This window comes from Meleagris gallopavo, chromosome 2 (assembly GCF_000146605.3).
Source record: "Meleagris gallopavo isolate NT-WF06-2002-E0010 breed Aviagen turkey brand Nicholas breeding stock chromosome 2, Turkey_5.1, whole genome shotgun sequence".
NCBI classification, from domain to species: Eukaryota; Metazoa; Chordata; class Aves; order Galliformes; family Phasianidae; genus Meleagris; species Meleagris gallopavo.
Genome location: NC_015012.2, coordinates 59,067,271 through 59,093,938, shown reverse-complemented (window position 1 = coordinate 59,093,938; position 26,668 = coordinate 59,067,271). Strand labels below are relative to the sequence as shown.

Genomic DNA, 26,668 nt, shown 5'->3' with positions numbered 1-26,668 from the left:
TTCCCTCCTTCCCTCCTTCCCTCCTTCCCTCCCTCCTTCCCTCCTTCCCTCCTTCCTTCCTTTTTTCCTCTCTCTCTCTCTCTCTTTCTCTCTTTTTTGGTAGTTTATGCCCGCTATAGTAGAATGGTAAATGTGCTTTAACCAAATTGATTAATCAAGTGATGTGTCATTCAGCAAACAATAGACAAAAAGTGGAGCGGTATGGTCAAAAAAGATTCGATAAGCTGGAAATGGATCATGAAAATTCCTTGCCCTGGGAATCACCAAGGTCATTCTGTTAGGTATTGTTTGTCTTCAGAAAGGTCACAGTGATAGAACAGGCAAGACTAATTACTTTTCAAGAGTTAAATAAATAACAACATCGTTTAGGGTTTTACGCGCTTTTTGTTTTTATATACAGCTATACATTCATCTAACTCTGACAATATCTTTATGCACGCTTAGAAAATAAGCTTAAACCACTGGAAGGCATTCTCAGAGAAGAATATCCAATAATATAATATTAAATTCAGCAGATTTCCCTTGAAGGTTATCCCTTAATATCTTTTCAATCAGCAACTCTTTCAGGAGATTTGATAGCATGTGTTCAAAAAATCATCCAATTCCTCATTTTCAAGCCATTCTCAACTGCACATTTAAAAAAGACTAATGTGTTGTGTTTGGTTTTTTTTTGTTACTGTTGTTTTTCTAATGGATTTTTCTTTTAAGATCCTGCAGGTTCTAAATGTGTTTAAAGTAGCTTCAGAAATATGAAGTTCTGCATATGTTCAAAGGAATAGATCTCAAAGATGTTAATTACACCTGGATGTAGACATATATCATGTTTCATAAAATAGTTAGGAACCTAAACCTATTTGTCACTTATATAATTCTGAAAGTTCATTTCTACTACCATTATGAACAACTCAGGAAGAGGGTACACTTTGAAGTACAACTATGATTGATTAGACTAAAGAAATTCCAGTGCTTCGTTGTGTACTACTTTAATCTTTTGTAAAGTGAATGAGCAGCAGATGGCCTAATAAAGACACTCTGTATGTTTGCCCAGTATGGATTTGCTCTGAAGGGATTGGTTCAACACTTTAGAGTACATATATTTGGAATACATCTGTCTTAGTCAAGACAGATGGCTAAAGGAAAGAGAAACTTCCAAACACTTGGAATTAATCCAGTGTGAGCACTGCTTTTGAATGAAATTTTAATGGGATATGACTGTTGTTGTGTTAGTTTTCTTGGAAGAATGCAGCTGTTCATAGTGCAGACATATAGAATTTTGATGGCTACTGAACATAACTGTTTATGCTTACTTTTGAAATACAGCTATTTTTGGTAGTATCTGTGTTCTAATCAGCCTGTTGATAAGGAGAAGTATTCAATTCCTAGCAGCAGTTGGGTATCTCTCATCATGTAAACTAACTGAAACACCTATGTAGAACACTATTAATACTATCCAGTATTAAAATTAAACTTGTTAATATGAGACTTTAAAAGTATAGGCGTGTTCTTTCAATCCCATGCAATGTGATACGTTAAATCACAAGATTCCTTTTAACTACTAATTTTTATATAACATGCAAATTTGAAAAATCTATTGAGTGTGGATCACAGATCATGTGTGAATTATATGCCTGTGCAAGTAATTCAGAAACAAGCCTGTTAAGCTTAAAACGTTCCCAACAGCTAAAGAGTTCAGTAAACAGTGAATGATCTGGAAATTTGCCAAACGTTTTAGTTTGTGTATTAAGATACTACAGTTGTGGTGACGTCTATGTCATGTAAAAGCTGTCCATTTCAATTAGATTTTCTGCTAACGTGACTGCATTAGTATTTAGACTGGCTATATTCATCTCATACTGTTTTTAACTGTTATATTCTTGTTTTCTGTTTTGCAGTAATAACAAGTAGTGGCTATAGCCCAAGATCAGCGCACCAGTACTCTCCGCAGATATATCCCTCCAAGTTAGTGTCTGTACCTATTGTAATCTTCTATAGCGAACTGACCTTGGTTGTAGGCAGTTCTGCCGTTTGCTGCAAACATATATTGATCAGCAGAAGAAAGAGAGAGAAAGGAAAATACTTAAGCCTCCATAATGAATCCACTACAATTCTATGTCCATTTTTTTTTTCTCTCTCATGGCTGCAGAGTAACATCTACGTTGTGCAATACTGTATTGCTGCACAAGAAATGTCTTTTGAGTTTCTACACACAGTGGAAGGAAAAAAAAATAGACTGGCATTCTCACGCATCAGCATTTTAATAGTGCTGGCATTGCATACAGACATATTTTGAGGAAGAGAGTTTATATTTAGAAATCACAATTGCATGTCCAGGATGCATACTTAACGGTAAACATGTCATAGACTGTTCCAGTACCAGCGTTGCCAAATAGTTCCAAACATTCCAGAATTATGAACCATCCTTTCCTCCTCCAATATTGTAAGATTTAAATATCAAACAAAATAAAGTAAATTGGATTAGATTCAATCTCTTTCTCTCTTAAAAAAAAATATATTTTATATATATATGTTTATTTATTTATTTATTTATTCAGAAGCCAGCAGGTGTTATTAGAACTAGGAAGTTTCTTCCTTTTTTTAACTTTATGGAAAGCACTGAAGATTTTTTTATGAAACTACTGTAATTGGCAGCCTATTGACTTGCTTGGCCTGTGATGTATGCACAAGTATCCTTGATTTCTATACCATATATTTGTTTCAGCGCTTTTGATACTCTACCTATGTGACTTTGAAATTTGATACAGAGAAAGCATTGAAACTATACCTGATTAGGCTTTTTAAAATTTCTTCATCAAATTTGCATTTGTATCATGTTAGCCAGCATTTATTGATAGAGAAAGTAGGCATCTAAACTAAAAACATTCTTCCTTATTCCACTTAAAACACGTTTTAGCAGACTATATTAGATACATTTGGCCAAATACATTAAAAGGTTTAATAGAATTTTTAATCTACTGTAATAATTTATTGGCATCTAAATTAATGAGTAATCCTTTTCTGATAGCAACCGCTGCCAAATGTACTGAACTAATTAGAAAAAAAAAAGAAAAAAGAAAAATAAATTAGAATCTGAAATTTAGTCATGGTTTTTAATAGCCAGGTTTCAGTAAGTGTAATTCTGCAGAGTATGTTTATTCAACTCTTGGTCCATAAAATCTTATTTGACTTACGAAACAATCCAAGACAAATGTTTATCTGTATGTTTTTGCAACTCTGGAGGGCAAAAATTTAAAACTTGATTTTATTCAAATTCCCTATAAAACCCCAGTATTTATAAATTAAAGACCATTTTTTATTTCCATTCTATTTCCCAAACATTTAAAGCCCTTCTGGTTAACAAAGTGTTGCTGTTAATATTTTTCACGCTTCTCTCTATGGGCATGATCCATCTCCCACTGAAGTCAGAGGCTAGATATCTGATGAAGCAGAACCGTTCATAGAGGGCATAAGGTAGTAGCTTTAATGTTCTACTCTGTATTTAATTTATTCTTCCAGTCCAAGTTTCCCTGGATAAATAAGCTTGAGGATTTTTCTGATTTAAGTGTAATGTTCCTGTCTCAAAGGGGTTAAATCCATATAAAATTGTTACAGCAGTGGCACAGCTCATCTACAGCTGGACACAGAATATTAATAATTAAATTGCGGTGATGGGACAGCACAGAATTTTCACAGTGCCTTGAGAATGTGAGATGGGGTTTTTTAGCTTATTTCAGTGCGAGATGGAATAACTCCCATAAGAGGAAGAGTTGGCAGAATAATGAACTGCTTTTGGATACCTTTTTCTTTACTTTATTGCTTGAATTAACCTACAAAGTATTTGTTGCCACAGTAATGCTATTTTTCCTGATATTTAGGCCCTATCCACACATTCTTTCTACACCAGCAGCTCAAACAATGTCTGCCTATGCCGGACAAACCCAGTATTCAGGAATGCAGCAACCAGCAGTCTATACAGCCTACTCACAGACAGGACAGCCATACAGCCTACCTACTTACGGTATTTGACCTCTTATTACTTTGTCTTATGTAGATGTAAGATAGATGCTGATGTGAACATTTTTGCTTTTTTTTTTATTATTTTTCCCGCTGTGAGAAAGTATTTTAAAGAATCAGTTGAAAATTAATTTCTTATACAGATTTGGGTGTAATGTTGCCAGGCATCAAGACGGAAAGTGGGCTCTCGCAGACACAGTCACCACTGCAGAGTGGGTGCCTCAGTTACAGTCCAGGGTTTTCCACTCCACAGCCAGGCCAAACACCGTATTCTTATCAGATGCCAGGTGAGTAGCCCTTGCTATTATGTGTCATCCCTCCTTGCTGCTCTCTGTGGCCCCTGTTTCCTCATTATGTTTTCAGTTCATGTTTCGGAACTCTAGCAAACGTGGTTGTCATTGGCAGCTACTTTTATCACTAAAATATAGCTACTTTTTTTTTATTATTTTTTCCAACGCATGCATATCTTCATTTTTTATCAACTGCTGATCTAGATCTGGTCATGCAACACAGTCCCCATTTACACCTTTATTTTTTTATGGAGCAGGACCGGAAGCATTTGTTGTATTTATTGCGGAATACAAGTCACTTCCCTTTGTTTACATGTTTCTGAGTACGACATCTTCTGATGCTTTTCCCTTTGAAAAAAATTATTTATTACAATTTCTTTGTAATTCATACTTAGTATTTCACTTATTATGCAATTATGATTTATTTCTTTTTGCTCATTGATACTTTATTTTATCTGGATACTTTTTTATTTTTTAATGCAATATTAAATCTTATAAATACAATATTAATCATCTGAAGTTGAAAACATGGACAAGCCTCATAACAGATTGATTAAAAACACATAGATCATTTAAATATTCTTAAAAAATAGATTTTTGCTTCATAAAGAAACATTGAAATGTTAGGACTTAGGCGATTAAGGAAAAAGAGAATAACAATATTTGAATGAAAGTGAGACACTGTAATAAATTGAAAAATGATTCTGTGGTCACTGCAACAACTTATTGCCAATAACTTTCTTCTATTGTGGGAAAAAAGAAGGTATGCTTGTAGGCATGGAAGCAGCATTTCATCCATGCACATTAAATGTTTTCTTGTTTAAATGGAAAACTAGAAATGGTTTGCTTCTCCAATTCATCAATGTCTTAACATGAAATCCTGTATTTAGAATTATATTTTTATTCAGAAACATGTTCTTGCAATGAATCATATTTTTTAATTTTAGGTTCTAGTTTTACACCATCATCCACTATTTATGCAAACAATTCTGTTTCAAATTCTACGAACTTCAGTAGTTCACAACAGGTACGAATATCAACAATTTTGTTTGTGCATTAAAAAAAATTTATGTAAATCCAGTGATGGAATGTTATTTCAATTTAGATTTGTTATGCTGAATTGGACTTGCTGTGGTTAAGTACTGTTTTCTGTGGAAAGCATTGGAAATCCCTTTGGATGCCTAGTTGCATCTTTTGGCACCTAAATACTTTATCAATCTCTCTTTAATCGTTTAGTAAATTTTCTCAAGTTAAAATATCTAAACTAAAAGCTATCAGCTCTTTGCATAAATCACATCATTGCACGCAGAAATATTTAATGTAAACATTACTTCTTCATTTACACAGTTAACTGCTTTTGCTGTTTTAGGATTATCCATCATACACAGCTTTTGGCCAAAACCAGTATGCACAGTATTACTCAGCATCAACATATGGTGCATATATGACCTCAAACAACACGGCCGATGGCACTTCATCATCATCATCAACTTACCAGTTACAGGAATCTCTCCCTGGCCTGACTAGTCAACCAGGTACAGATCTGCATTCAGGTGAAAACAATTTTTATATTTTTTCCTGTAGTTGTATGAAGTGAAGATCTGTATTTCTGACTTAATTTTATACTGTTTGAAGTTTTAAACTCAAGGACAAAAAAAAGCCCTTTTTGTATGCTTATTCAAGAAGCCTGTGTAATTTGTTAGCTAAAACTCTTTGCAGTTTGAGGTTGTTTTCTTTGGAAAGAGTAGGTTGAAAAAAGCTGCAATGGTCTTGTAGTAGTAAACTTTTAACTAAGAATTCAGTCAGTTCTCCTGTTACTGACAGTGGGACACTCCACTGTCCACCTCCATATTCAGAAGTGTTACTGTAAATTATTTAAACAAGATGTTGTTTGTCATTTAATTATGCTCCAATCATTCTAGCAAGCCACAGTTGCTAATACCAAAATTAGGTTAGTAAGAATAGGGCAATCAGTTAATAGCACATTTCTTTACAAAATAAATAAATAAATAACGGAGTAATTGAAGCTAAAAAGAGAAAGCTCTAAGGAGAAATCAGGAGACTAATTTTGCCTGCCCAACTCTGCCCCCTCGTGCATATGCATTACAACACAGTTATAAAGTTGTGTTCTTAGTGCATCACTGCTGGATATCTTCATTTTTTCTCCTTATAACTCACTTTGCAATCATCTGCCTGCTCCATTCTCCATTCATGTCAAGCAAATGCAGACGTTAACAAGGAATACTTTTTTGCATGCTAGACTTGGGAATTTCTGAGTTCCCGAAATTCTCACCAATTTATTTTCTCACTACAGTAAATAACCTTATGTTTTTGAAATTATGCATAGTACAGTATAGACCATGAAAATCTCTGTGGGCTGTCTTAGGTGTGTGATATCCTTAATGTGTGAAAAGAATCTGCTTTTCATGCTCAATTTCATGTATAAGTTACATTATTCCAGGAATTTCTTAAAGATCTAGCCCAGTTTTATGATATATTTATGTCATAAGTAGCTCACTAAGGCTGGTTATAGCATTTATAAGAGAAGAGGAATTGCCAGCTACCCAGCATAATGCTGTTAGAGAAATCTTGTGGGGACACTGCCTTCACATGTAGAACGTGGTAAAATGTCTGTCTTACCCACAGGCTTTATCAGTAGACTAACAAACTGGATTTTGAACTAGGGTCTGAAAAGGGAAAGTGTGCTTTGATCGTAATATCAACTCATTGTGTAAATATTCCTAATTCTTATCCTAAAAACTGGAAAATCTAACTGAAAAGTTAGACAATAAAGCTGTTGTGTTATAATAACAAATTTGTACAAAGAAGGAAATACTGTGTAGAAGAGTATAGACAAGGCTTCATACTTCATATGAACTGCTTAAATTAAAGTTGATTTATTTTTTTCTTCCAGCTGTTTTCCTCTGCTAACTTTAATTGAAAAATGATGTGTATCTATGCATACACATGTATCTTGGTGGTATGACATGCTATGGGCATGGAGAGATCATAGAATCGTAGAACAGTTTGTTTTCGTAAGGACCTTAAAACCAACTAGTTCTAACTTTCCTGTCATAGGCATGGGCAGCTCCCAGCAAATCACGTCACACAAAGCCCCATCCAGCGTGGCCTTAAACACTTCCAGGAATGGAGCAACAAATTCTCTGGCTAATGCACGTGCCATTGTTTTTTGATGGAAATGCAAATTGTCTCAGAGTGGAATTTTAGGAAGAGAATCTAACAGATATCTTAAGTGAAATTCCAACAGTTGCAAAACACTCACAATGGAGCCAACTCATAAATAATCTACATTTAAAAGTATATTCATATGTGATCTTTATTTCTGTCTTATTCTTCTATATTTTTATTTGAAAAAATCAGAATTTTCCCTTTGCCTCTCCTTTCTTCCTCTCTCCCTTCCATTTTCTTAGAAATGCTGTGTAAATGTATTATGTCTTACAGACTCCCTTCGTATCAAATAGCACTGAAAAAGCAAGGAATCTTACATAGCGTAAATAGGCTCAAAAATATTGAAGGCTGCACATCTTTGAAACAATAAATACTTTTCTTATTTGTAGACTGCTTAATCCACAAACCTTTTTTCCTGTTAAGTAGGCTGTGCATCTGAATTTACAAACTGCCCACTCATTCCTTATTTCTGTCAAGTGTTGAACTGGTCATGAGACCTTTTGTTGAGAGTGCAACACCCACTTTGAGAATACATGGCATGCCTATGCCCCTGTGTGTCACTATAAAAATAAATTTACATCAGGGGGATGCACTGACTTGAATCAGAGATTCAGTACACACCACGTTTACTTGCTGTCTAGCACTTTCACTGCTTGATCCTAAGAGTAACTTCATGTAAAACATAAGATTAAACACAGGCACTTCACTCTTCTACCATCTTTGCTTGCTGTTAATTCACATTAACCTCTAATACTTTCCACATATACAGGATTTCTTGTAATAACAAAGCTCAATCAGATCAAGATTTCTTTTATTTGTTGGACCAAGTAAAGAAAATGAGATGAAAATTGATACTCTCTGCATTACACTGTCTGCTACTCACAAGTGACAACGCGTTATGTCTCTGGACTTTGCCTCTATTAAAAAAGAGGATTCTTGGCAAATGTTTGGCTTGTTTGAGGAGCTTGTGAACTGTCACTAGGCTTCTTCGCTTCAGAGACAGCTACTAAAATAAAAGTCTCACTGACAAGAAGAAGTTTCAATGCTCCCTGTCCTAGTGACAGGCAGTAACATTTTCACCTGGAGAAGGATCTGAATGCACACAAGCCAGTTATAGTAGCTTTCCATTCCCATTACAAATGTCAGAAGTTGTCACAGAACACTTGTTTTGACCTGTGTCCACACCTCTTTTCTCTTGCTTAAGTGGCACAGCTGTGTTTTAACAAGGAGGAGGGAATGCTTGTTCCAACTACAGGTGGGAAAAAATGGTCTGGATAGGAAAGACCACCTCCATTTTTAACCGTGATGTTGTAACTCCCTAACATTTAATTAGAGTTGCTAGAAGGCATGTAAGTCTTCTTGCTGGACCTGAACCAGGATATGAGTATGTGCATGAACATCTGTGATGAAGTGGTCATTCTGTGTTCCAGTTTTGACAGTTTCCTCTTGTTTTATGGAATCTCAGATGCTGCTCCTACTTCCAGTGAGAGAAAGTTAAGGAGTGGAGTTATTAGGCATGTGCTGAATATTGGCAAAGCTAAAAAATTTCAAACATGGCAATAAAACTTCTGTCTAATATGAGCTGCAGTAGGAGCTCTTTATGAGGGAAAGGTTTTCAGTGCTCTTTGGTACTAGAATTTCTCACATTTTTTTACATAGCTGAATTTTGAGTAAGTTTTTCTTCTATCAGCATTGATCTGATTTCTAAAGTAAACTGAGAACAAAAAAAAATGCAGTTGCTCCTTTAGTCTGCTGTTGGTAAAAAGCAAATCAAGCAATTAAGCCTACAGTTGTTCAGTAAAACATGCACTACAGACTTCTGCATTCTAAAATAGATGCATACCTTGCATTCAAGTAAGAGACAGCTGCTCATTCTGATTTAGAGATTAGTTAATGAAATAAAGTTGGCTCTAAATATCTAGAACTTAGAAGGTACAGTGATTAGTTACAGTACTGATTAATGGATAATTATGCAATCACAATGAGTGTTCACCGAAGTAGAAGCTTGGGGCAACAGGTAATGGCTAATGTTAAATGAAACTTGAAGTTATTTATTTCAGTGGTTAGATTATTTCAGGGAAAATTTAGTCTTTTTATATTTTATTTTTGGTAGATTAAACATGGTCATTGAGAACAGATGTTCTAGTACATTACTGTGGATTATTTTAGAAATGAATCTTTGTTGTAAAATGTTGAAATTTTCTAAAACTGAAAAAAATTGTGATAAGAATATCAACATTTATGTTCAGCTATATAGTTTTTGTCTTTTCATAGCTGGAGTTTGCTTTGGGATTTTTTTTTCACTGTCAGGGAATCTGAGAAATTATATTTTTGTACATACTTCTTGTATACTCAGAGCTTCTTTTGAAAAGCAGGCTTTTGATGCTTAAGTAATGTGATTCTGAAACATCGTTTTTCTACATTTTTACATTTAGAAAATTAAATTCTGCTGTTCTATTTATGGGGAAAGAACTAAAGTAATGTGACCTTATTGATCTCTTCAGTGCCTGCAGTGTCCTTACTGACATCAACACCATGCTGGGAATAGAAATGATTAGTCAACAAGAACTCTTGCTCTCAGTTGTAAAGGGACAAAATAAAAACACCAAGGGAACATTATTCAATAGACATTATTATTGCTGCTTAACTTCTGTAACATTTGTTTCTCTGATAAGTTTCAGCTGAAAGAGAAAATACTACAGAATATATATAATGTTTTTTCCAAATCAGGACAGAAGTATCTTGAAGATTGTATCTGGAAAAAATTCTCAAACTACTTTTCTGAAGATCTCTTCTTAGCTGTTGCCTGAAAGTTTGGCTGTATTCTGTACAAGCAGAGACACAGATTGATACTGCAACACTGAAGTCATCATGATCTAGTCTGAGAACAGAATAGCACTATCTACTGGTAGCAGAATAACTTCAGTACTTTTCCAGGAAGGGAGAGAGAAAGAGATTTGATTTCCTCCTGTTTCATAAAGAATTCACCATCTTCCACTTGGGTGTGCAGGGATTAGGATTCTGAGTCATGAAAGCACGTTTGTCTTTATACTTTATATGTATCAATCCTTCATTCAAATCTATTTTACTATGTTGGCCCACAAATTAGGCGATTTTGGTGGTATGACAGTAGAGATTGAATCTTCCCACCAATATTCATTTACATTTTTCTGCAGTGTGACCAATGGTAGCAGAGGGGCTGTATGACAGAATGACATCCAACGTGGAAGTGCGTATGAAGCAAAAGCGTAGAGTTGAATTCCTCAAAAAATGTTATCAATCCACATTCATTGATGCTTGCTGAACACTTATGGATACCGAATTGTGGATGTGAGCACAGTGAGGTAGCAGGTGGTATGTTTCAGCTGTGGCAAGAGTGACATGAAAGATAAGCCATTTTCTGGACGCCATGCATAGATGTGACACCATGAAATTAATAGCATCTTGACCAGCTCATCTGTGCACATCAGTAGATTATGACCAAAGAACTGTGTACAGAGCTGAATATCAGCTTCAATGCATTTGAAACGATGGTGGCAGCATTGAAATCTAAGTTTGCACTGTGTGGGATCCAGGAATGCTCACACAGGAACAGAAAGAACACTGTATGCAAGTTTATCAGTACAGCACTGAAGGTGACAGTTTCCTGATCACATCATTACCAGTGAAAAGCCATGGTGTCACCACTACAAGCCAGAGTCAAAACAGCATCCATAGAGTAGAGAGTGATACATGAATTTAAGACACAGCCTTCACTGGGTAGTGATGTGCACTGTCTTTTGGGTTGAGAAAGGGATGACCAGTCTGGATTTCTTGTAATTTATACAAATGATCAACTCTGATTGCTAGATTTGGATGAAGGGCCTGGAGCATCTCCCTAATGAGGAAAGGCTGAGTAACCTGGATCTGTTCAGCCTGGAAAAAGGAAGTCTGATGGGGGATTTGATTAAAGTTTGTAAATATCTAAAGGAAGGTGGGAGGCAAATGAATGAGGCCAGGCACTTCTCAGTGGTGTTTAGTGATAGGACAAGGAGCAATGGCCTAAAATTTGAACATAGGAAGTTCTATATAGACATGCAGAGGAACTTCTTTATGATAAGGGTGACAAAGCACTGGACCAGGTTGCCCAGAGAGGTTGTTTAATCCCCTTCTTTAGAGATATTCAAGACCTACCTGGACACCAATCTGTGCAACCTATTGCAGGGAGTCAGCTTTATGTGGGGAGTTGGTCTCAATGATCTCTTGATGTCCATTCCAACCTCTGCAGTTCTGCGATTCTGTGACACTGACTCAGCTGAAGGATCAAGCTGCCAGAGTCAGGCCAGAGAAGAAAGCAACTTTTCTCTTGCAGCACAATAATGCCAGGCCCCAAACCAGTTTGAAGACGGTGGAGCACGTTGCCAGTCTTGGCTGGACTGTCCTACAACACCCACCATATAGTCAGGATTTGGCGCCCGATTTCCACCTGTTTGGGACAATGAAAGATGGATTTCATTGGCAACATTTTCCTGACAACACTATATAGCATCTTTGAAACAGAGGGTCGCCTTCACTGGTGGAAGTTTTTATGAGTGCAGCGTGCAAACTCTTCTTCATCACTGGAGAAAATTCAAAGCTAATGGTGGTGACTATGCTGAAAAACAGTTTTTTGTAGCTGACAATTTGTTCCATCAAATATTGTTATTGTGCTCTTCATATCTGCTGTTTTTCCATGAAAATAAGTAGGAGGCATTACTTTTGGAGCAACCTATGTATATATCATACCCTGGACTTTGGAACTAATTTTTTTCATGTTCTCCACTGTCCTTCAATCTTGAATTCCTTCCTCATAAGAGCTAGAGCTCTTGCTCAGGAATGTGACATTATGGTCTTAAATTTTATTCTTCCAAGAAATACAACAGTACTTTATTCCAATCAAGATATATATCTTCCTAGTATATTTGTTTTAATAATCTTCTGTATGTGGTTCACTGTGAGGTATAAATAAATGATGGAAGAGGTGAAGAATTTAACTATTGAATTATATTGCACACAGATTCTCAGTTGAGATTGCAGTCTATTTTTTCTTCTTACATCCTTCTAGACTAGAATTGTTTTCTTCTTTGTTCGGGAGGGAAAATAAGTGAATGACTCTGAAAAGACTGTAGAAACATTTAATCATTTAAGTTGGAAGGGACTTCTGCATATCTTTTGGTTGAGCCAACTTAGATCACACTGCTTAGGACTGTGTCCAATTGAGTATCTCCGAGGATGGAGAATACATAAGCTGTGTGGGTCTGTCCCAGGGTCTGACTACTCTCACTGAGAACGACTTTTTCTTGTACCTAAGAGGAATATTTGCTAATGTAATTTCTATATTTTCTTTCTTGTCCTTTCTCTGTATAGCTCTCTGAAAAGGCCCTCTGCCTTTCCTCCTATGTGCTCCAGTTCTTCAGATGTCTTGGTGGCCCTCACTTGAGCTAACTACAGTTTGTTAATCTCTCTCTTATACTTGGGATCCAAAAACTAGTTATTTTTCTAGACATGGTTTTGCTCATTCTTAATGGAGCAGAAAAATCACTCTTCTTGATCTCCTGGCCACTTTCTCTGTTGCCTGGTGGACCTTGGTGATTTTAATAACGTTCTTTACTAAAAATGTGTACTGTTCAGATCAGATGTCTGACAGGTGATTCTTGGGAAATTTATTTTGCAGAGAAGTGAATATCAGACAGTAACTGATAATTAGAGAAGGATGATCAAACTACAGCAGATATGGCTTTATAGTTTTTCTGATAGTAACTGTAATATTGCATTTAATAGTGTGACTTTTCTCTGCCAATTTATGGGCAGTGGCAAAGTAGGAAAAAAAAAAAGTCACTAAATAGAGGGTGACATGGGAGGAGGAGATAAAACAGTCCTAATAACCTGGTAGGTGGATGAGTACTGGAGGGTGTTCTGGTAAAATTAACAGAACTTGGAAGTAAGTCCACCTGAACTCTGAACATGGGAAATGAACTACTTTATCTAAAAGGAAATTTATGTTTTGGTAACTTTTTAGTATGACTTCTGAAATACATCTTCCTTGTATCTGTGAATATTTTGAATGTGCGTATGCGTATTTATGTATATGTCTGCACATATCTATGCAACATCTCTTCTTAGCTTTATAACATTTCCTTTGCAATGTCAGTAGTGTCCACTGCATCTGTCGATTCCTTTTACACAGGAAAAACTGCATATCACTCATTTCATGCAGCCAACTTAGGTGCATCTTGAAACTGAGTTTGCATACAGATATGTCTAGCTGTGGAAAAACAGAGTTTATTATTGAAAAATCTAGCACTAATTTTGCCATGAATGGTTGACTTTACAGGGGAGTTTGACACAGTACAGAGCCCCTCCACGCCAATCAAAGATCTTGATGAGAGAACATGTAGGAGTTCTGGGTCAAAGTCTCGGGGTAGAGGGCGGAAGAATAATCCATCACCCCCTCCGGACAGTGACTTGGAGGTATGCCTGCAGTAATTGATGAATGGTAATGTGGAGGTTTCTTCTGATGAAAAGTAAATTCTGCGAAGTACAGCTGTGGAAATAGCTTACGGCATTTTAGAAAACATCATGCACTCCATGTCAGTAACTGAATATAACAGACATTAGTGGCTGCTTTAACATATACATGCAATGAGATGTTACTGTTCTCTACGAAAAGTTAGAAAGATAAATGTGATGCAGCTTTTCACATTTTAGCTCTAAGATTGTGGATCTTTCAGTTTTTCATGCAATAAAAGCAGAGAACTGTGTATTCAAAAAGCTGTTTCTTTTAGTTTGTTTTTTTTTTTAATAAGAGATATCAAATATGTTGCTCAGTGTTATTTTTATTTAAGAATACAGTATAAATATGCAGGATCATCTGGCCATAGTGTTTCAATACTTATCCACAGGTCTCTATGTTGTAGCAAATGTCAGTGGATTTCAGTGAGGCAGCTGACACCAGTGAAGTTATGGTATACTTAAGTATGTGCAATTTTGATGCCTCAGTGAAGAAATATATCTGCCTAATATATGGGATGATGATGTAAAACACAGGTGACTTCTTAGCAATGGGTAATTATAGTATTATTGCTCTTGCATTAGCAGCGTGCAGCCTTAATGTGACAGGGGGAGAAGGAATCTTGGTGCCCATGTGTGAAGCACTGGCATCAGAGGAAAGTGCTGCCCACCTACATGCTATGCTTCCTGCCACTCACAGCAGGTAGCCCTGGGCAGCCCTGCTGCTGTGTCTTCACGGAACACCCTTGGCACAGCAGAAGACTGACCTTTGCTAGGTGTTTGCTGAGCACACTGCTGCTGCTATGCTGACAAATGGGCTGCAGTGCTGAGCACTGAATGTACGTGCCATTGCTTTTACACAAAACTGTTATCAATTTATTTTAATACCTTATGATATTATTTAAATCCCACATGGCATTCTATGTGGCATAGTACTTTTACACAAGACTTGGTTTTAGCTATGCAGCAGAAATGAATAAATTTGAATCACTAAGACTTTCAGAGAAGTATCTTGAAGTACAATTTGTTGTTAACTATTATGTTTGACCCCTCCCATCTTATTTCTGAAATCTCTGTTAAGCAACTTTTTTGAAAAAATTTTTAAGAGAAGAGTAAGAAATTGTGAGCAGTTTAAGCTTTTTAAGCTTTACAGTCCTTCTGACTTCTTACCAGTAGATGCACATATTCTGTTCTTGCCAGTTTTCAGAGGAAACCTGCTTAGTTAAGGTACAATTAAAGTAAGGTGACTTTTAGCTGCCCTGGGTGGGAGGTTGGGAGCATTTTGATGTTATTTATTTACTAATATTGTCTCTACTTCTGTTTTCAGCGTGTTTTTGTATGGGATTTGGATGAAACAATCATAGTTTTTCATTCGCTGCTTACAGGATCCTATGCACAAAAGTATGGCAAGGTATGTAATCCATGAATTACTTACTGATTCACTGTAACAAGATGTCTAGGGTGTACACATACATGTTTTTACACATACATGGTTTAAAATAGCTTGAGTGAAGAGAGAAGAAGAGCATACAATAAACCCCATTTTCAGAAGGTTGATGTGAAAAAGCTAAGGGAAGAAATGAGACAGAATATAAGCATAATATATAAAACTAGGCTGAAGCAGATGTTACAGATGTTATGAGGGAAGAGTTTATAGAGGAACAAAGATGAGCTTACTGAAGTACATGGGAAGAGACGTTCCACAGAGGTAATATATTCAATGGGCAACTGAAAACAACTGTCAGTATTTGGATATGTAGAGGAAGAAATAAGAAATGGGAGCAGTGGGTGAATATACCAGGAAACTGATAAATTAGAAAGAGTAAGACAGTTTAAATGGCAGCTGTAGATGTTATTCTTTGATGCTCCAGCTTTTCCATTGCATCTTCAGGCCCATGGCTGGCTGTAAGATGAGTAATGCTAGGGAGTGAATCCCTCTCCCTATTAGATAGTTGTATTCATCCTCTCTTCTGCAAGGTGATCCAAAAGGCACTCAGGTCACAGAGCAGCAAGCAGAAAAGCAGCAGGAAGTGTGAGGGTGGAGAAGAAGGAGGCAGAGAGGCTGGCTGCCACAGCCTGCTGGAGCAGATTTACACTGCTGAGAGATCAGTGAGCCGCACTGGCTGCAGGAGGGGCATGGGGGAAAATCAGCATGCAGTCATGGGAGCGGGCTGCCCAGAGAGGTAGAATTAAATTAGAACATTATGGCAGATTATGGCAGGGAGGAAAATGGACTGGGATACCAAAGGTTTTCTAGATGCTGTGCCATTCGAATGTAATTAATATAAAAGTATTTCTTAAGGACATATTTATGTCCATGCTATGCAAGAAGTACTTGTTTAAAGAGCCAAAATTATCTGCTTGACAGAACTCTGTGAGAAAGAGCATATTAGAGAAACACTTTCCACATCCAACCTCCTCAGCCAATGGGCTAGAAATTTCCAAAGCCAGAACCTGTATATTATAACCACTGATGGGCTATGTTTCATGACAGGTCCTCCATGTTTCAAGACAGCTGTTTGTGGTTATAAAAAAAAAAAAAAACAAAAAAAAAAGCTTAAGGGGAAGCTCAGAGATCTGGGCAAAAGTCTGATTTTCTGAAATGCTAAGATAAGAGTAGTTATTCATGTCTTGTGCAGAATATTCCTGCTTATATTGCAGCTTCGTGCTGCCAAATCAGTGTGCGTTTCAGAATACTGTCAGAAACTTCTGCTGTTTTTTGAACACTGTAACAACGGTAACTTTTCAGTACCATTTCTAATTTTTTACTAGTAAATCAAGAGAGAAACCTAGCTGAACTGGATCATTTGTATCACTTGTGAGTGTAGCTGGTAGACTACCTCAGCACTTGTAGCAATGCTGTCATTTCTTTCATCCCCTCCCCATGTGAATGTGCCCATAGGATGTTTCAGTCTTGTACGCCTCACATGTTATGTAAGCAAAGCCTGATTAAACTATTACATAGTTTTAAGAATAAGAGTAGATATTTTTTTAATTCACAAACACTTACAGGTAACTTCGTAAACTGTTTTAGAGATAGCTACAGAAGTGTAATTCCTCTTGGTTTCTCACTTTGCTATGAGTATATTTGGGAATATCCCAGTATCACTGTTTTTTAAGAACTCATCTGTTACAAGAGGAAATAGTTTCAAACTTAATGAGGGTAGATTTAGGTGGGATGTAAGGTAGAAGTACTTTGCAGTGAGGGTGGTGAGGCACTGAGCAGGTTGCCCAGAGAGGTGGTGGATGACCCATCTTCGGAAACATTCAAGTCCAGGCTGAAGGGGGCTCTGAGCAATCTGATTTAGCTATGCATATCCCTGTTCATTGCAGGAGAGTTGGACTAGATGAGCTTTAAATGTCCCTTCCAACTCTAAGGATTCTATGATTCTATAATTCTATAATTGACACTCCATAAATAGTCCTTAGAAACAGTAATGGTATATTAACAGCCAGTAATATTGACAGCAGATAAAATTGGCTTGTATAACCCATGAAAAACTCAAGGGCAAGTGAAATTAACATAGTTGTACTGCTGAGACCAGCATTAGTAAAGAACTGTCACAAACAACCATGTACTGATCCATACAACATCCATACAAGCTAGGAAATGTACTCATTTCCAAAGACCATGAAAGAAAAATAGTAGACTTTATGTTTGCTTTTTTTCCCCTACAATGACTACCTTCAACATATTTATAAAGAGCTTATTAGGAAAATACGTTGCAATATGTATGTTGCTGACTGCAACAATAAATGAGGGCAGTAAGAAAGGGAATCCCCAGTTCAAAAAATACAGGGATCTCTTGGAAAGAGTCCAGCGGAGGGCCACAAAGATGGTGAAGGGCCTGGAGCATCTCCCTTATGAAGAAAGGCCAAGTGAACTGGGTCTGTTTAGCCTTGAGAAAAGACGACTGAGAGGGGACCTGATCCAGGTTTATAAATATCTGAGGTGTGGCGGCCATAGCGGTGAGGCCAGTCTCTTTTCAGTGGTACGTGGAGACAGGACGAGGGGAAACGGACATAAGCTGCAGCATAGGAAGTTCCGCACAAATGTGCGTAAGAACTTCTTCACAGTGAGGGTGACGGAGCACTGGAACAGGCTGCCCAGGGAGGTTGTGGAGTCTCCTTCTCTGGAGATATTCAAGTCTCGCCTGGATGCCTACCTGTGCGACCTGGTGTAGGGAACCTGCTTTGGCAGGGGCGGTGGTCTCGATGATCTCTAGAGGTTCCTTGCAACCCCTACAATTCTGTGATTCTGTGATTCTGTGAATACAGAGAGAGCTTACCCTCAGTAGGCTTTAGCTTCGACATGTCATTGCAGTGTTGCCTAAAGCTGAGATTTGTCTGAGCCTAAGTGCCTATGAGTTAGTTGTGGGAGAAGGGAAAGATAGCACAGCTGGATCTCAGTCAGCTCCTGGTGCATGACCCTAGCAGATACGGCCCTTATCTTTTCTGTGTGTGATGTTCATCCGTAAACAAGGTCTTAGTCCACGCTGATGTCTGGAGTGTTATGAGAATGAGATTGCTATGAAGATAAATTGTCCGTAAATTGTGAGGTTCTCAGTGAAAATCTTGTGATCACATTGGTCTTTCAGTAAGTGCTGGAGGGGCAGTTTTTCCTACAGGGCACCATAAAATACTGATTATTTGTTCTCTGTTTTAAAAAAAAAGTAATAATGTCATACAGATACACAGCTGTGCATATGTATTTTTTCTATATGTATTTTGTGTAACTTGATTAATTTACTCCCAAAAGAGAAACCACAAAAACAAACAAACAAACAAAAAAACAACACTGATTTTCACCTTTCTCTGTATTTAAAAATTCTACCTGAGATTAGTTAGTCTTTAATGGAAACATTGCTTTAGAGGGGAGGTATCTGTTCATACCAAGTGTGCTCACTTTTACTTTCAGACATCGAAATGCTATATTTAGAACCATTGCAAATACCTAGACAGGCAAAGATATTTACCTTCAGTTCTCTATCATCTATTTCTTGACATGTAAGCTTTCATTCTCATTTTTCAGTAGCTCTTTACCCTTGCAGTGAGTGGGCAAAATGAAAATATTAAAAATGAGTACTTTAGTCTCTGCTCCATGCATTTCTGACTGTGTATGGAGTGCAATATGTGGTGAGGGCTGTCATGCTGTTATAGCCAGAGGGAGAGACCTGCAAGCTGCTGTGTTTTACCTATGCACCAGTAGAGTATAACGTTGAACTCCACTGAAGGGGGATAGATTGGGCCAGAGGCTGTTCTATGCATCACTTTAAAATATTAAGATATAAAACCTATTTAGAGAACAATTCTCTGGCTTGCTGTTTTCTCCCTCTGGGTATTTCCACCTGTCTTTTTGTTATTTTATCAGACTGGTCCTAGGTAATGCAAGGAGAGAATATTTGCATACTATACCTCTGTTAGTTTTCAGGACAACTGTGCTACTTTCCAGCAGTAAAAAGTAGCTCTTATTGTTCATCTCATTTGCTCATCTGCTTCGTGCTTCATAAAACTGGTACATTTCTATTTTTAATTACTTACTGCAGTAGTAAATCACGAACATTGGCATTTGAGCTGTTGTATGCATGGCTGATGATGGTTTTTGCAGCTGAGCACCAGTTGGCAGATACACTCTTCTACAATGCTGAACTCTTAAGCAAGGATTTGTTGATGTGACAGGACATGTGTTAGATGTCGTCATCTGTTAAAGTTTATGAGGTACATTCTTATTCCCTGTGAACAGCATGTATTCCTTGTTCTATTATATTCCAGTTATTCTTGCTGACTTAAGGCTGATTAAGCAGGAGTTTTTCTTCCTCGGAGCATGTATATTTCATTCATTTCCCCCAGGTCAAACCAGAGGGCAAGGATGCCCAGATAAATGCCATGACTTAAAGTGCAACCGGTTTAAAAAGTGTGAAAGGCCCCCATTGCCCTTGGGAGGGTGAGAATAGGACCACCAAGTGCAAATATCACAACAAAACCACATTTGCTGATTGCATTGTGACATTTTGATAGAATTGCTAATGAAATGAAGTTGCCAGCGAAGCCACATTAACCTTGTAGACTTCTCTGGAATGAGCTAAGAGGTTTTTTATTGCTCATTCTCTGCTTGTCCTGGCATTAAACAGAAAAAGGTTATCACCATTAGTACACATTATGACACTCTCAAGTACACTCATAAACATGCTTTCGTCTGTCTATATTAATCATGTATCTCTCATGACTTCCAGTTGTGCTCTCCATTCACTCCCTCATTGTCTGAGACCTCTGAGTCCATTTTCCTACTGCCTTCTGGAGAGCACGGAACAGAAACTCCTTGTGGAGTACGTGAGTCTTCCTTCATCAGCGACCAGATATGATTATTGAGAGATGTATTCTCTTCCTCTATTACCACCTACAAGAAACTCCCCTGGGGATGAGTGTCCCCTATAGGACTTTGAGACCTGAACTTAAATCTGAGATAACTATGTAATGTAAGGAAGAGTCTTTTAGCTAAAAATATCAGTATTTAACTTAAGCATTTCCATTTTTCCAGAGGTTGCTTCTGTTGTAAGTCTGTTCAGGACAGCCATCCATTGAAAATCTATTCTTGTAATATTATTCACATGTTTTGTTTATTTGCTTGCTTGCTTATTTTTAAGGCTTCTTGCATAGAAATTCCTGCTAAAATGAATCTATCTGACTATTTACCCAATTTCTTGTCCAAGGGTTTGTGTAAAAGTTTAGTGTTTTTGTGTTTTTTTCAACAAGAAACAAAATTATTTTGAACAAGCAGATCTTCCAACATAATATTAAACAGTTTTCTTCTACTAATGGCCACTGAGCATTTGAGGCTTTATTCAAGCTACTTTTCTCTTGAACAAAACATATAAATATTGGGTCTCCCAGGATTTTTTTACCTAGTCTTCTGAGAGACATTGCAGTGGATGGACCTGTCTAGTACAGAAGAGAGACAGACAGTCTGACTCCAATTTAGAGCCTTCATACTAACGTAACTGAAGTAATTTGCATTTTGGTATACAGAGGTGCTGTAGCTGGTCGTTTCCTTTGCATGCTAATAATATCTGACTGAAATCATGAAAATCTGACAGCCAAAAAATTGTGTTTCTTTATTCTCTAAATTATCTGGGGAAAAGTTCCAGGTTTGTATTATTATTATTATTATTATTATTATTATTATTATTATTTCCGCTTTTGTGTGTGCTTGTGCAGAAGCAACATTTTGGCAAAAGTTCAGTCTTCCTTTTATTCAGTTTCTCAATTTGTTGTGCTCAAATCTCTATCAGCTGCACATTTCTCTCTTTCTTTTCAACTCTTATTTCTTGGTGCCACTTTGAGTTGAAAGACAGTAAAACAAAGATTGGGAAGTTTTTCAAAAATCACAAGATCCTGATGAATTTCCTTCTTTTGTCTTTATATTTGAAGGGGTGGACTTACATGGCAAGAGATGGAAACTAATGTATAATTCTTGTTAAATGGTTGCAGTGAATGTTTGGGCAAATTTATCAATTGAGACTTCAATTCCAATTACTCTTCTCAGCAGTTGTTGCAGGAAGATCCCAGACTGATCTCATGTTAAGCTATAATGGAATCTCTTTGCTTTATTTTATTTTACATACAGTACCTAGCAATATCCTCCACATGCTTTTTTCAAAACAGAAATGTAGGAAATCTCATTTTAACAGTAATAAAGCTAGGCATAGTTGGTTACAAAAATGCTACTAATAAGAAAATCATGAACGCTATGTTACATTTATGTCTCTCAACTATACTGGGCAAGGCAGGAAATTGTGATACATATTTGGTAGTTTCTGTAAAAATAAATTGGATTATAATGGAATATGTTATAGCATATTTCCGCATTTCAGTCTACTTCTACCCAGGAAGGGGAATAAAGAGACTGAGAATCAGAACTCTAAGATTCCAGTCCTGGAAGAACTCCAGTGAATACCTTAACTCACATAAATAATAATGAATTACCACCTGTGCATAAAGTTATGCACATGTCTTACTGTTCATAGGATTGAGGTTAAAAAACATTGCAAAACTTCTTTATTATATTGTATTTAAGGACAGGAACATAATTTTCTGTGCAGAGAAAAAGAATGTAAGAGAAAGGAGAGAGAAACATATGTTTATATGTGATGACATTTTGATAAAAGCATTATGACTTGATGAGGAATCTCATGAGTCCAGACTATTTTTGTGATTTGTGTTCTAAGTATCTTACATGAGTTTTTGCAAATCTGTTAATGTGCATACTTTAATCATCCCATTGGAAAACTGACCTTTACGTTTGCTGCTGCCCTCACCCACATGGCTTTCAAATCTATGGAATATGACTGCAGTAGACGTAGGGGATTAAGTTATGTTACTAGGCACTGCATTTAGTTTTACTTCTGAAAGGTAGTCTAGACCAGTTCAAAGGTCAGCAAAGAAATATTTCCTTTCACTGCTTGAGAATTAGATCTAACTTTGGATCATTACAATTTCTTACACACTATTCTCCTCTTCAAGTCTGACTTTTTCATGAGCAAGGGTCAAAATATGTCTATGTTTCAGATTTTGCCATTAGTTTTTACGTGCTTCAGGATATAAGCCATCTTTTATTCTGTCTTTGTGAAGCCCTGGAGTAATGGATGTCTGATCCTGATTGGGAAGACTTTGATTCTAATAGTTAGAAATGATCATTTGAAATTTTGAGTATTGGGATTTTATTGTTTTTGTCAGATAAGAGCATATGGGTAAAATTTTAAACCTGTGATCTTGAAGCATTTAACAAAATATTTCTAAAAACTCACTAGTGACAATCAATTTAAGCCATCAAATTTAGGTTTTGTTTCTTATTTAAATGAGAAATCATATTCACTTTAGAAAACCATTGTTGTATCTTAAGCATACAAAAGTTATCTGAACCTGAAAAGTGCAAGAGTTAATTAAAGCAGTGGAATAACTAGTTACCAGCTGTCAGCAAGGCATCAAAAACTATACTGCATGTGTTCTTATCCTTAAGTGTAAGACAATGTAACTTGCATTACCCTCTTTCCTAGCTAGCCAAGCAAGTCAAATTAATTACCTTATATTTGCTGCATGCTAAAGGCTCTTAGAGAAACAGCTATTTCAGATCAGGAAAATTGTGGTATCTTGCTAATATTGTGTGATTTAATACTGTGAAAACTGACCTACAAGCAGATAGGAATATTTTGAATGAATCCCATCTGGGGGTAGGAATTCTGTATCTCATAACAAATGAAGGGATGATCTGTAACAATCAAACTTGCATATGCTTTCCCTCTACTTTGGACTACCTAAAGAATTGTGCCATAGATTGTAGATGTGCTGAAGAACATGTACAAGAACACTGACAGGCACTTTGCAGAATACCTGCAATACAATCATAAAGAAGATCCAGGAAATTCATCAGTACCTGCACAGAAGAAGAGTAAATATTGAAAATGGAAAGTTTTGTGGATGAATACTGGAGCAGCAGCAAGTATGGGAAAGAACTGATATAGGTATAAGGATAGGTAAGGCAGTGATGATTTATGTAAAGTGAAATTTAGTTTGGAAAAATAAGCAAGGGTTTAGATGTCAAACTGCCTTCTATATTTTTCTAAAGCAGAAACATCAGAAATTGAAAAGTCCTTGTAAATCACAATTTCCTATCAAAGTGTAAGGATAATCACTTACAAAAAAATAATTTGGTAGAGATTGCTACCTTTCCTAGTCCAGTTTAACATGACCTTGATGAGGAATCCTGGGTATCCAAAAATTGGAAGACAAATGAGGAATTGTGCAGTGGTCCAGGTAGCACATGGAGTAATTAGTTCTAGCCTCTGCTCTTGTATGTGGGCTCAAAAAAGTTAGTTACTACTCCCTGGCTATTTTTTGTTTTCCTAGAAATTGACAGCCGAGATACTTACATATTTTTATAAAAGATTCAGGAATAAAAAATGTAATATATTCTTATTATAATAAATATTATTATTCTTACAGATGTAATTTGTGAGACATATCTTCCCTGTTTACAGCTTTATTTTTGCAGCTTTCCATAAGGCTACCAAATTTTCTCTTTTGACATAGTTTAGCCATGTTACAAATGCCTCGACTTTCTAGGAAGTTGATGTTTCAACATGCCGAGCTCTCCAAATATTATCACACAGGTTCAGCAAATTCTTCCTGCAGTGTTATGTTAAAATAGTTTAATGCTGAAATAATTTTAGAAAAAGAAAATTGTTGCAGTATAAATTTTTCAAAATACTTTGTATACAACAAATTTTGAAGTAACTGTGATATAACTTAAAGGTACATAAATAGCTAATCTGACTTTCTGTTTTTTAAGGATCCACCAATGGCGGTGACCCTTGGATTGCGAATGGAAGAAATGATTTTTAATCTTGCTGATACGCATTTATTTTTTAATGATTTAGAGGTAAGAATCAAAGGAACATAAACACTGTTACACCTGGGATGTCAACACAGTGGTTTTACTGTGCATTAATGCTTGTTATGTGTGGTGCTATATGCCATTCCAGAGAACGTCATATGCTAATCACAGAGAGATTTAGCCAGATGTCTGTGAAGTCCTGTGGCAACAGAGTCCTTCCATGAAATTGAGTGAAAGGGGTGATCTGGAAACTACGCCTTCCTTTCTAAGAAAGATCTTTGACTTTGGGCAGTACTTTCAGTGCCCATGGATTCGGTGTTGTCTGTCAGGATTTCCAGGAGAGACATGTATGTGTCTCCCATTCTTTCTCTTGAAATTCTCTATATTTGCTTTGAGTTGGTGGCATCATCTCAACCAAGCGACTTCATTCTTCTCTTTATGTTCACAAGTAGCTTTTTGACTTCATGTCCAACTTTCTTACTCAAAGTAAGAATATCCTTCATTTACTTCAAAGTCTGCAGAATTAGAGAGGTGTGACTATGGTGGATTTATTCATCAGTGTTGTCTCCAATGCCACAGAAACTGAGAACAAAGTCTCAGTTTTCTTCTGATCATCAGTTCCAAAATCTTGCTGTTAGAATAGAGGAGCTTATGGGTAGGCCATCTTCTTCTCTTCTCTGTTCCCCAAAGAATACTGTGAATTTCAAGTCAAATATTATAGACAGGAATGGCTCATTCTGAAAAATGCTGAAGTGGTTTATGAAATAAAAATGAAAAATTCCTGTATCTGTCTCAATTTCCATATCAACTAATAGAGACACCTTTCTGAACTCTGTTAAAAAGTTTCTTGATTTATTTATTTTTAAGTTTAAAAGACTGAGAGGGTTCAGCAAATACTTGTAAGTGTTGAAGAGAACACAGGGTTATTTCTAGTTTTGTGAGTCCAAAACTCAAATCACCATATATATATATATATATATATTCATTACACTTTTAGTTACTTTCCAGGTGATTTCATTTATGATGCTATATTCCTTTCAGAGACTAAGAGACTTTCAGTAAGCCGTGCTTAAATACACTTTAATACACAAGTATTAGTTTGGGTTCTTCACTGACTGTCCCATGCACTTGATTGACACTTGCCACCAAGTTTCTGGAAGCCTCACATATGTATGAGTGTGGTCAATTCAGACATGCCTTCTGCATATCAAATCCTCTTAACTATCAAATTTTGTACTCTCTAGCTTGTGTCCTTTTTTTTAATCTTTTACTTATTTCTTTTCCTTCCAGATAAAAGGGGAAAATCTAGAAAGAAGTTCCCACCCAAAATTTTTGATCTGACAGGCTTTCAAATTTTCAGAGTGTAGTGTGTCACATCCTGACAATGTGAAGCCTCCTGGTTGCCCATGATTTCTTCCTGAGGTAACCAGGCAACCACACGTTCTGTCACAAGACACCCAGGGTGTGCCATTTGGTATCTGCTCAGAAAAGGGGGAGACCTCTAGCTGGGGAGTGACCACTGTGGATCACTTGCCTGTTGGAAGCATGCAGATGGACAGCCAAAGGGGCAACTGCCTGGGGAGCAGGCCCATCGGCAGTGCTTCACAGACATTTCATTTCTGTCCAGGAGTCCGTGTCTGCTAACGTGGAATGTGACAGTCTTACAGCTGTGGGTTTTTTTTTCTTTTTTTTTTTAAATTTATTTTGTGGAACAGACGGCAGGTGAAAAACAACTTTCGAATTGAACTGAAGGCGTTTCAGACTCTCCCCTGATCTTTATCAGTTGTTGTCTTCCTCAGAGTGGATCTCAGAGTTTCCTCCATGGTCAGATATTTTGCCACTGATGACAACTGGAAGACTTTGAGATCTAGTGTAAAATACCAGAGAAAGGTCTCTGGTGAGTGAACACAAAAAATGAGGATAAATGAGATTTCTCCATTCACTGAAGTCTTTGTTTCTTAGTACTTCCTTTATTCTTTTGTCAGCTGCAGGAATAGCAAAAGCAAGTGTACCAGGATGAGTTTCTTTGTCCTGCCTGCAGATCTCATTTATTCTCAGCAATTTTCAAGTCAAGAAACAGATCTACTTCACCTTATACCTATGCTGTACTTCTTCTTTCCAGCAACAGACACATAAGGAAGTAAAACCCTGGATATTCCTTCACCAGTCGGTGTTTTATTGCAGTCTAAGTGAGTCATCACTTGACAATGCAAGTGCATTCGGTGAACGTTCTCTTTCTGGTGCCCTGTACCGAGGTTAG

General features: G+C 36.8%; 1 protein-coding gene across 1 annotated transcript; it reads left to right on the top strand.

The window, feature by feature from the left end:
* The first annotated feature begins 84 nt into the window (after positions 1–84).
* LOC100539804 (eyes absent homolog 4-like) lies at positions 85–26,668 on the top strand. The gene is made up of 9 exons (XM_031552221.1): positions 85–1,959; positions 3,873–4,015; positions 4,155–4,298; positions 5,249–5,328; positions 5,671–5,836; positions 13,843–13,979; positions 15,346–15,429; positions 24,364–24,453; positions 26,531–26,668. Exons 2-9 carry the CDS (start codon positions 3,913–3,915, stop codon positions 26,666–26,668), a joined length of 942 nt encoding a protein of 313 aa, XP_031408081.1. The 5' UTR covers positions 85–1,959; positions 3,873–3,912.

What these genes read in the sequence shown, in the direction of transcription:
- LOC100539804 (XM_031552221.1), top strand. Translation starts at nt 3,913, where the DNA reads ATGTCTGCCTATGCCGGACAAACCCAGTATTCAGGAATGCAGCAACCA. An exon ending in GTATTCTTATCAGATGCCAG is followed by an intron (nt 4,299 to 5,248) that starts GTGAGTAGCCCT and finishes TTTTAATTTTAG; the next exon opens with GTTCTAGTTTTACACCATCA. An exon ending in ACTTCAGTAGTTCACAACAG is followed by an intron (nt 5,329 to 5,670) that starts GTACGAATATCA and finishes TTGCTGTTTTAG; the next exon opens with GATTATCCATCATACACAGC.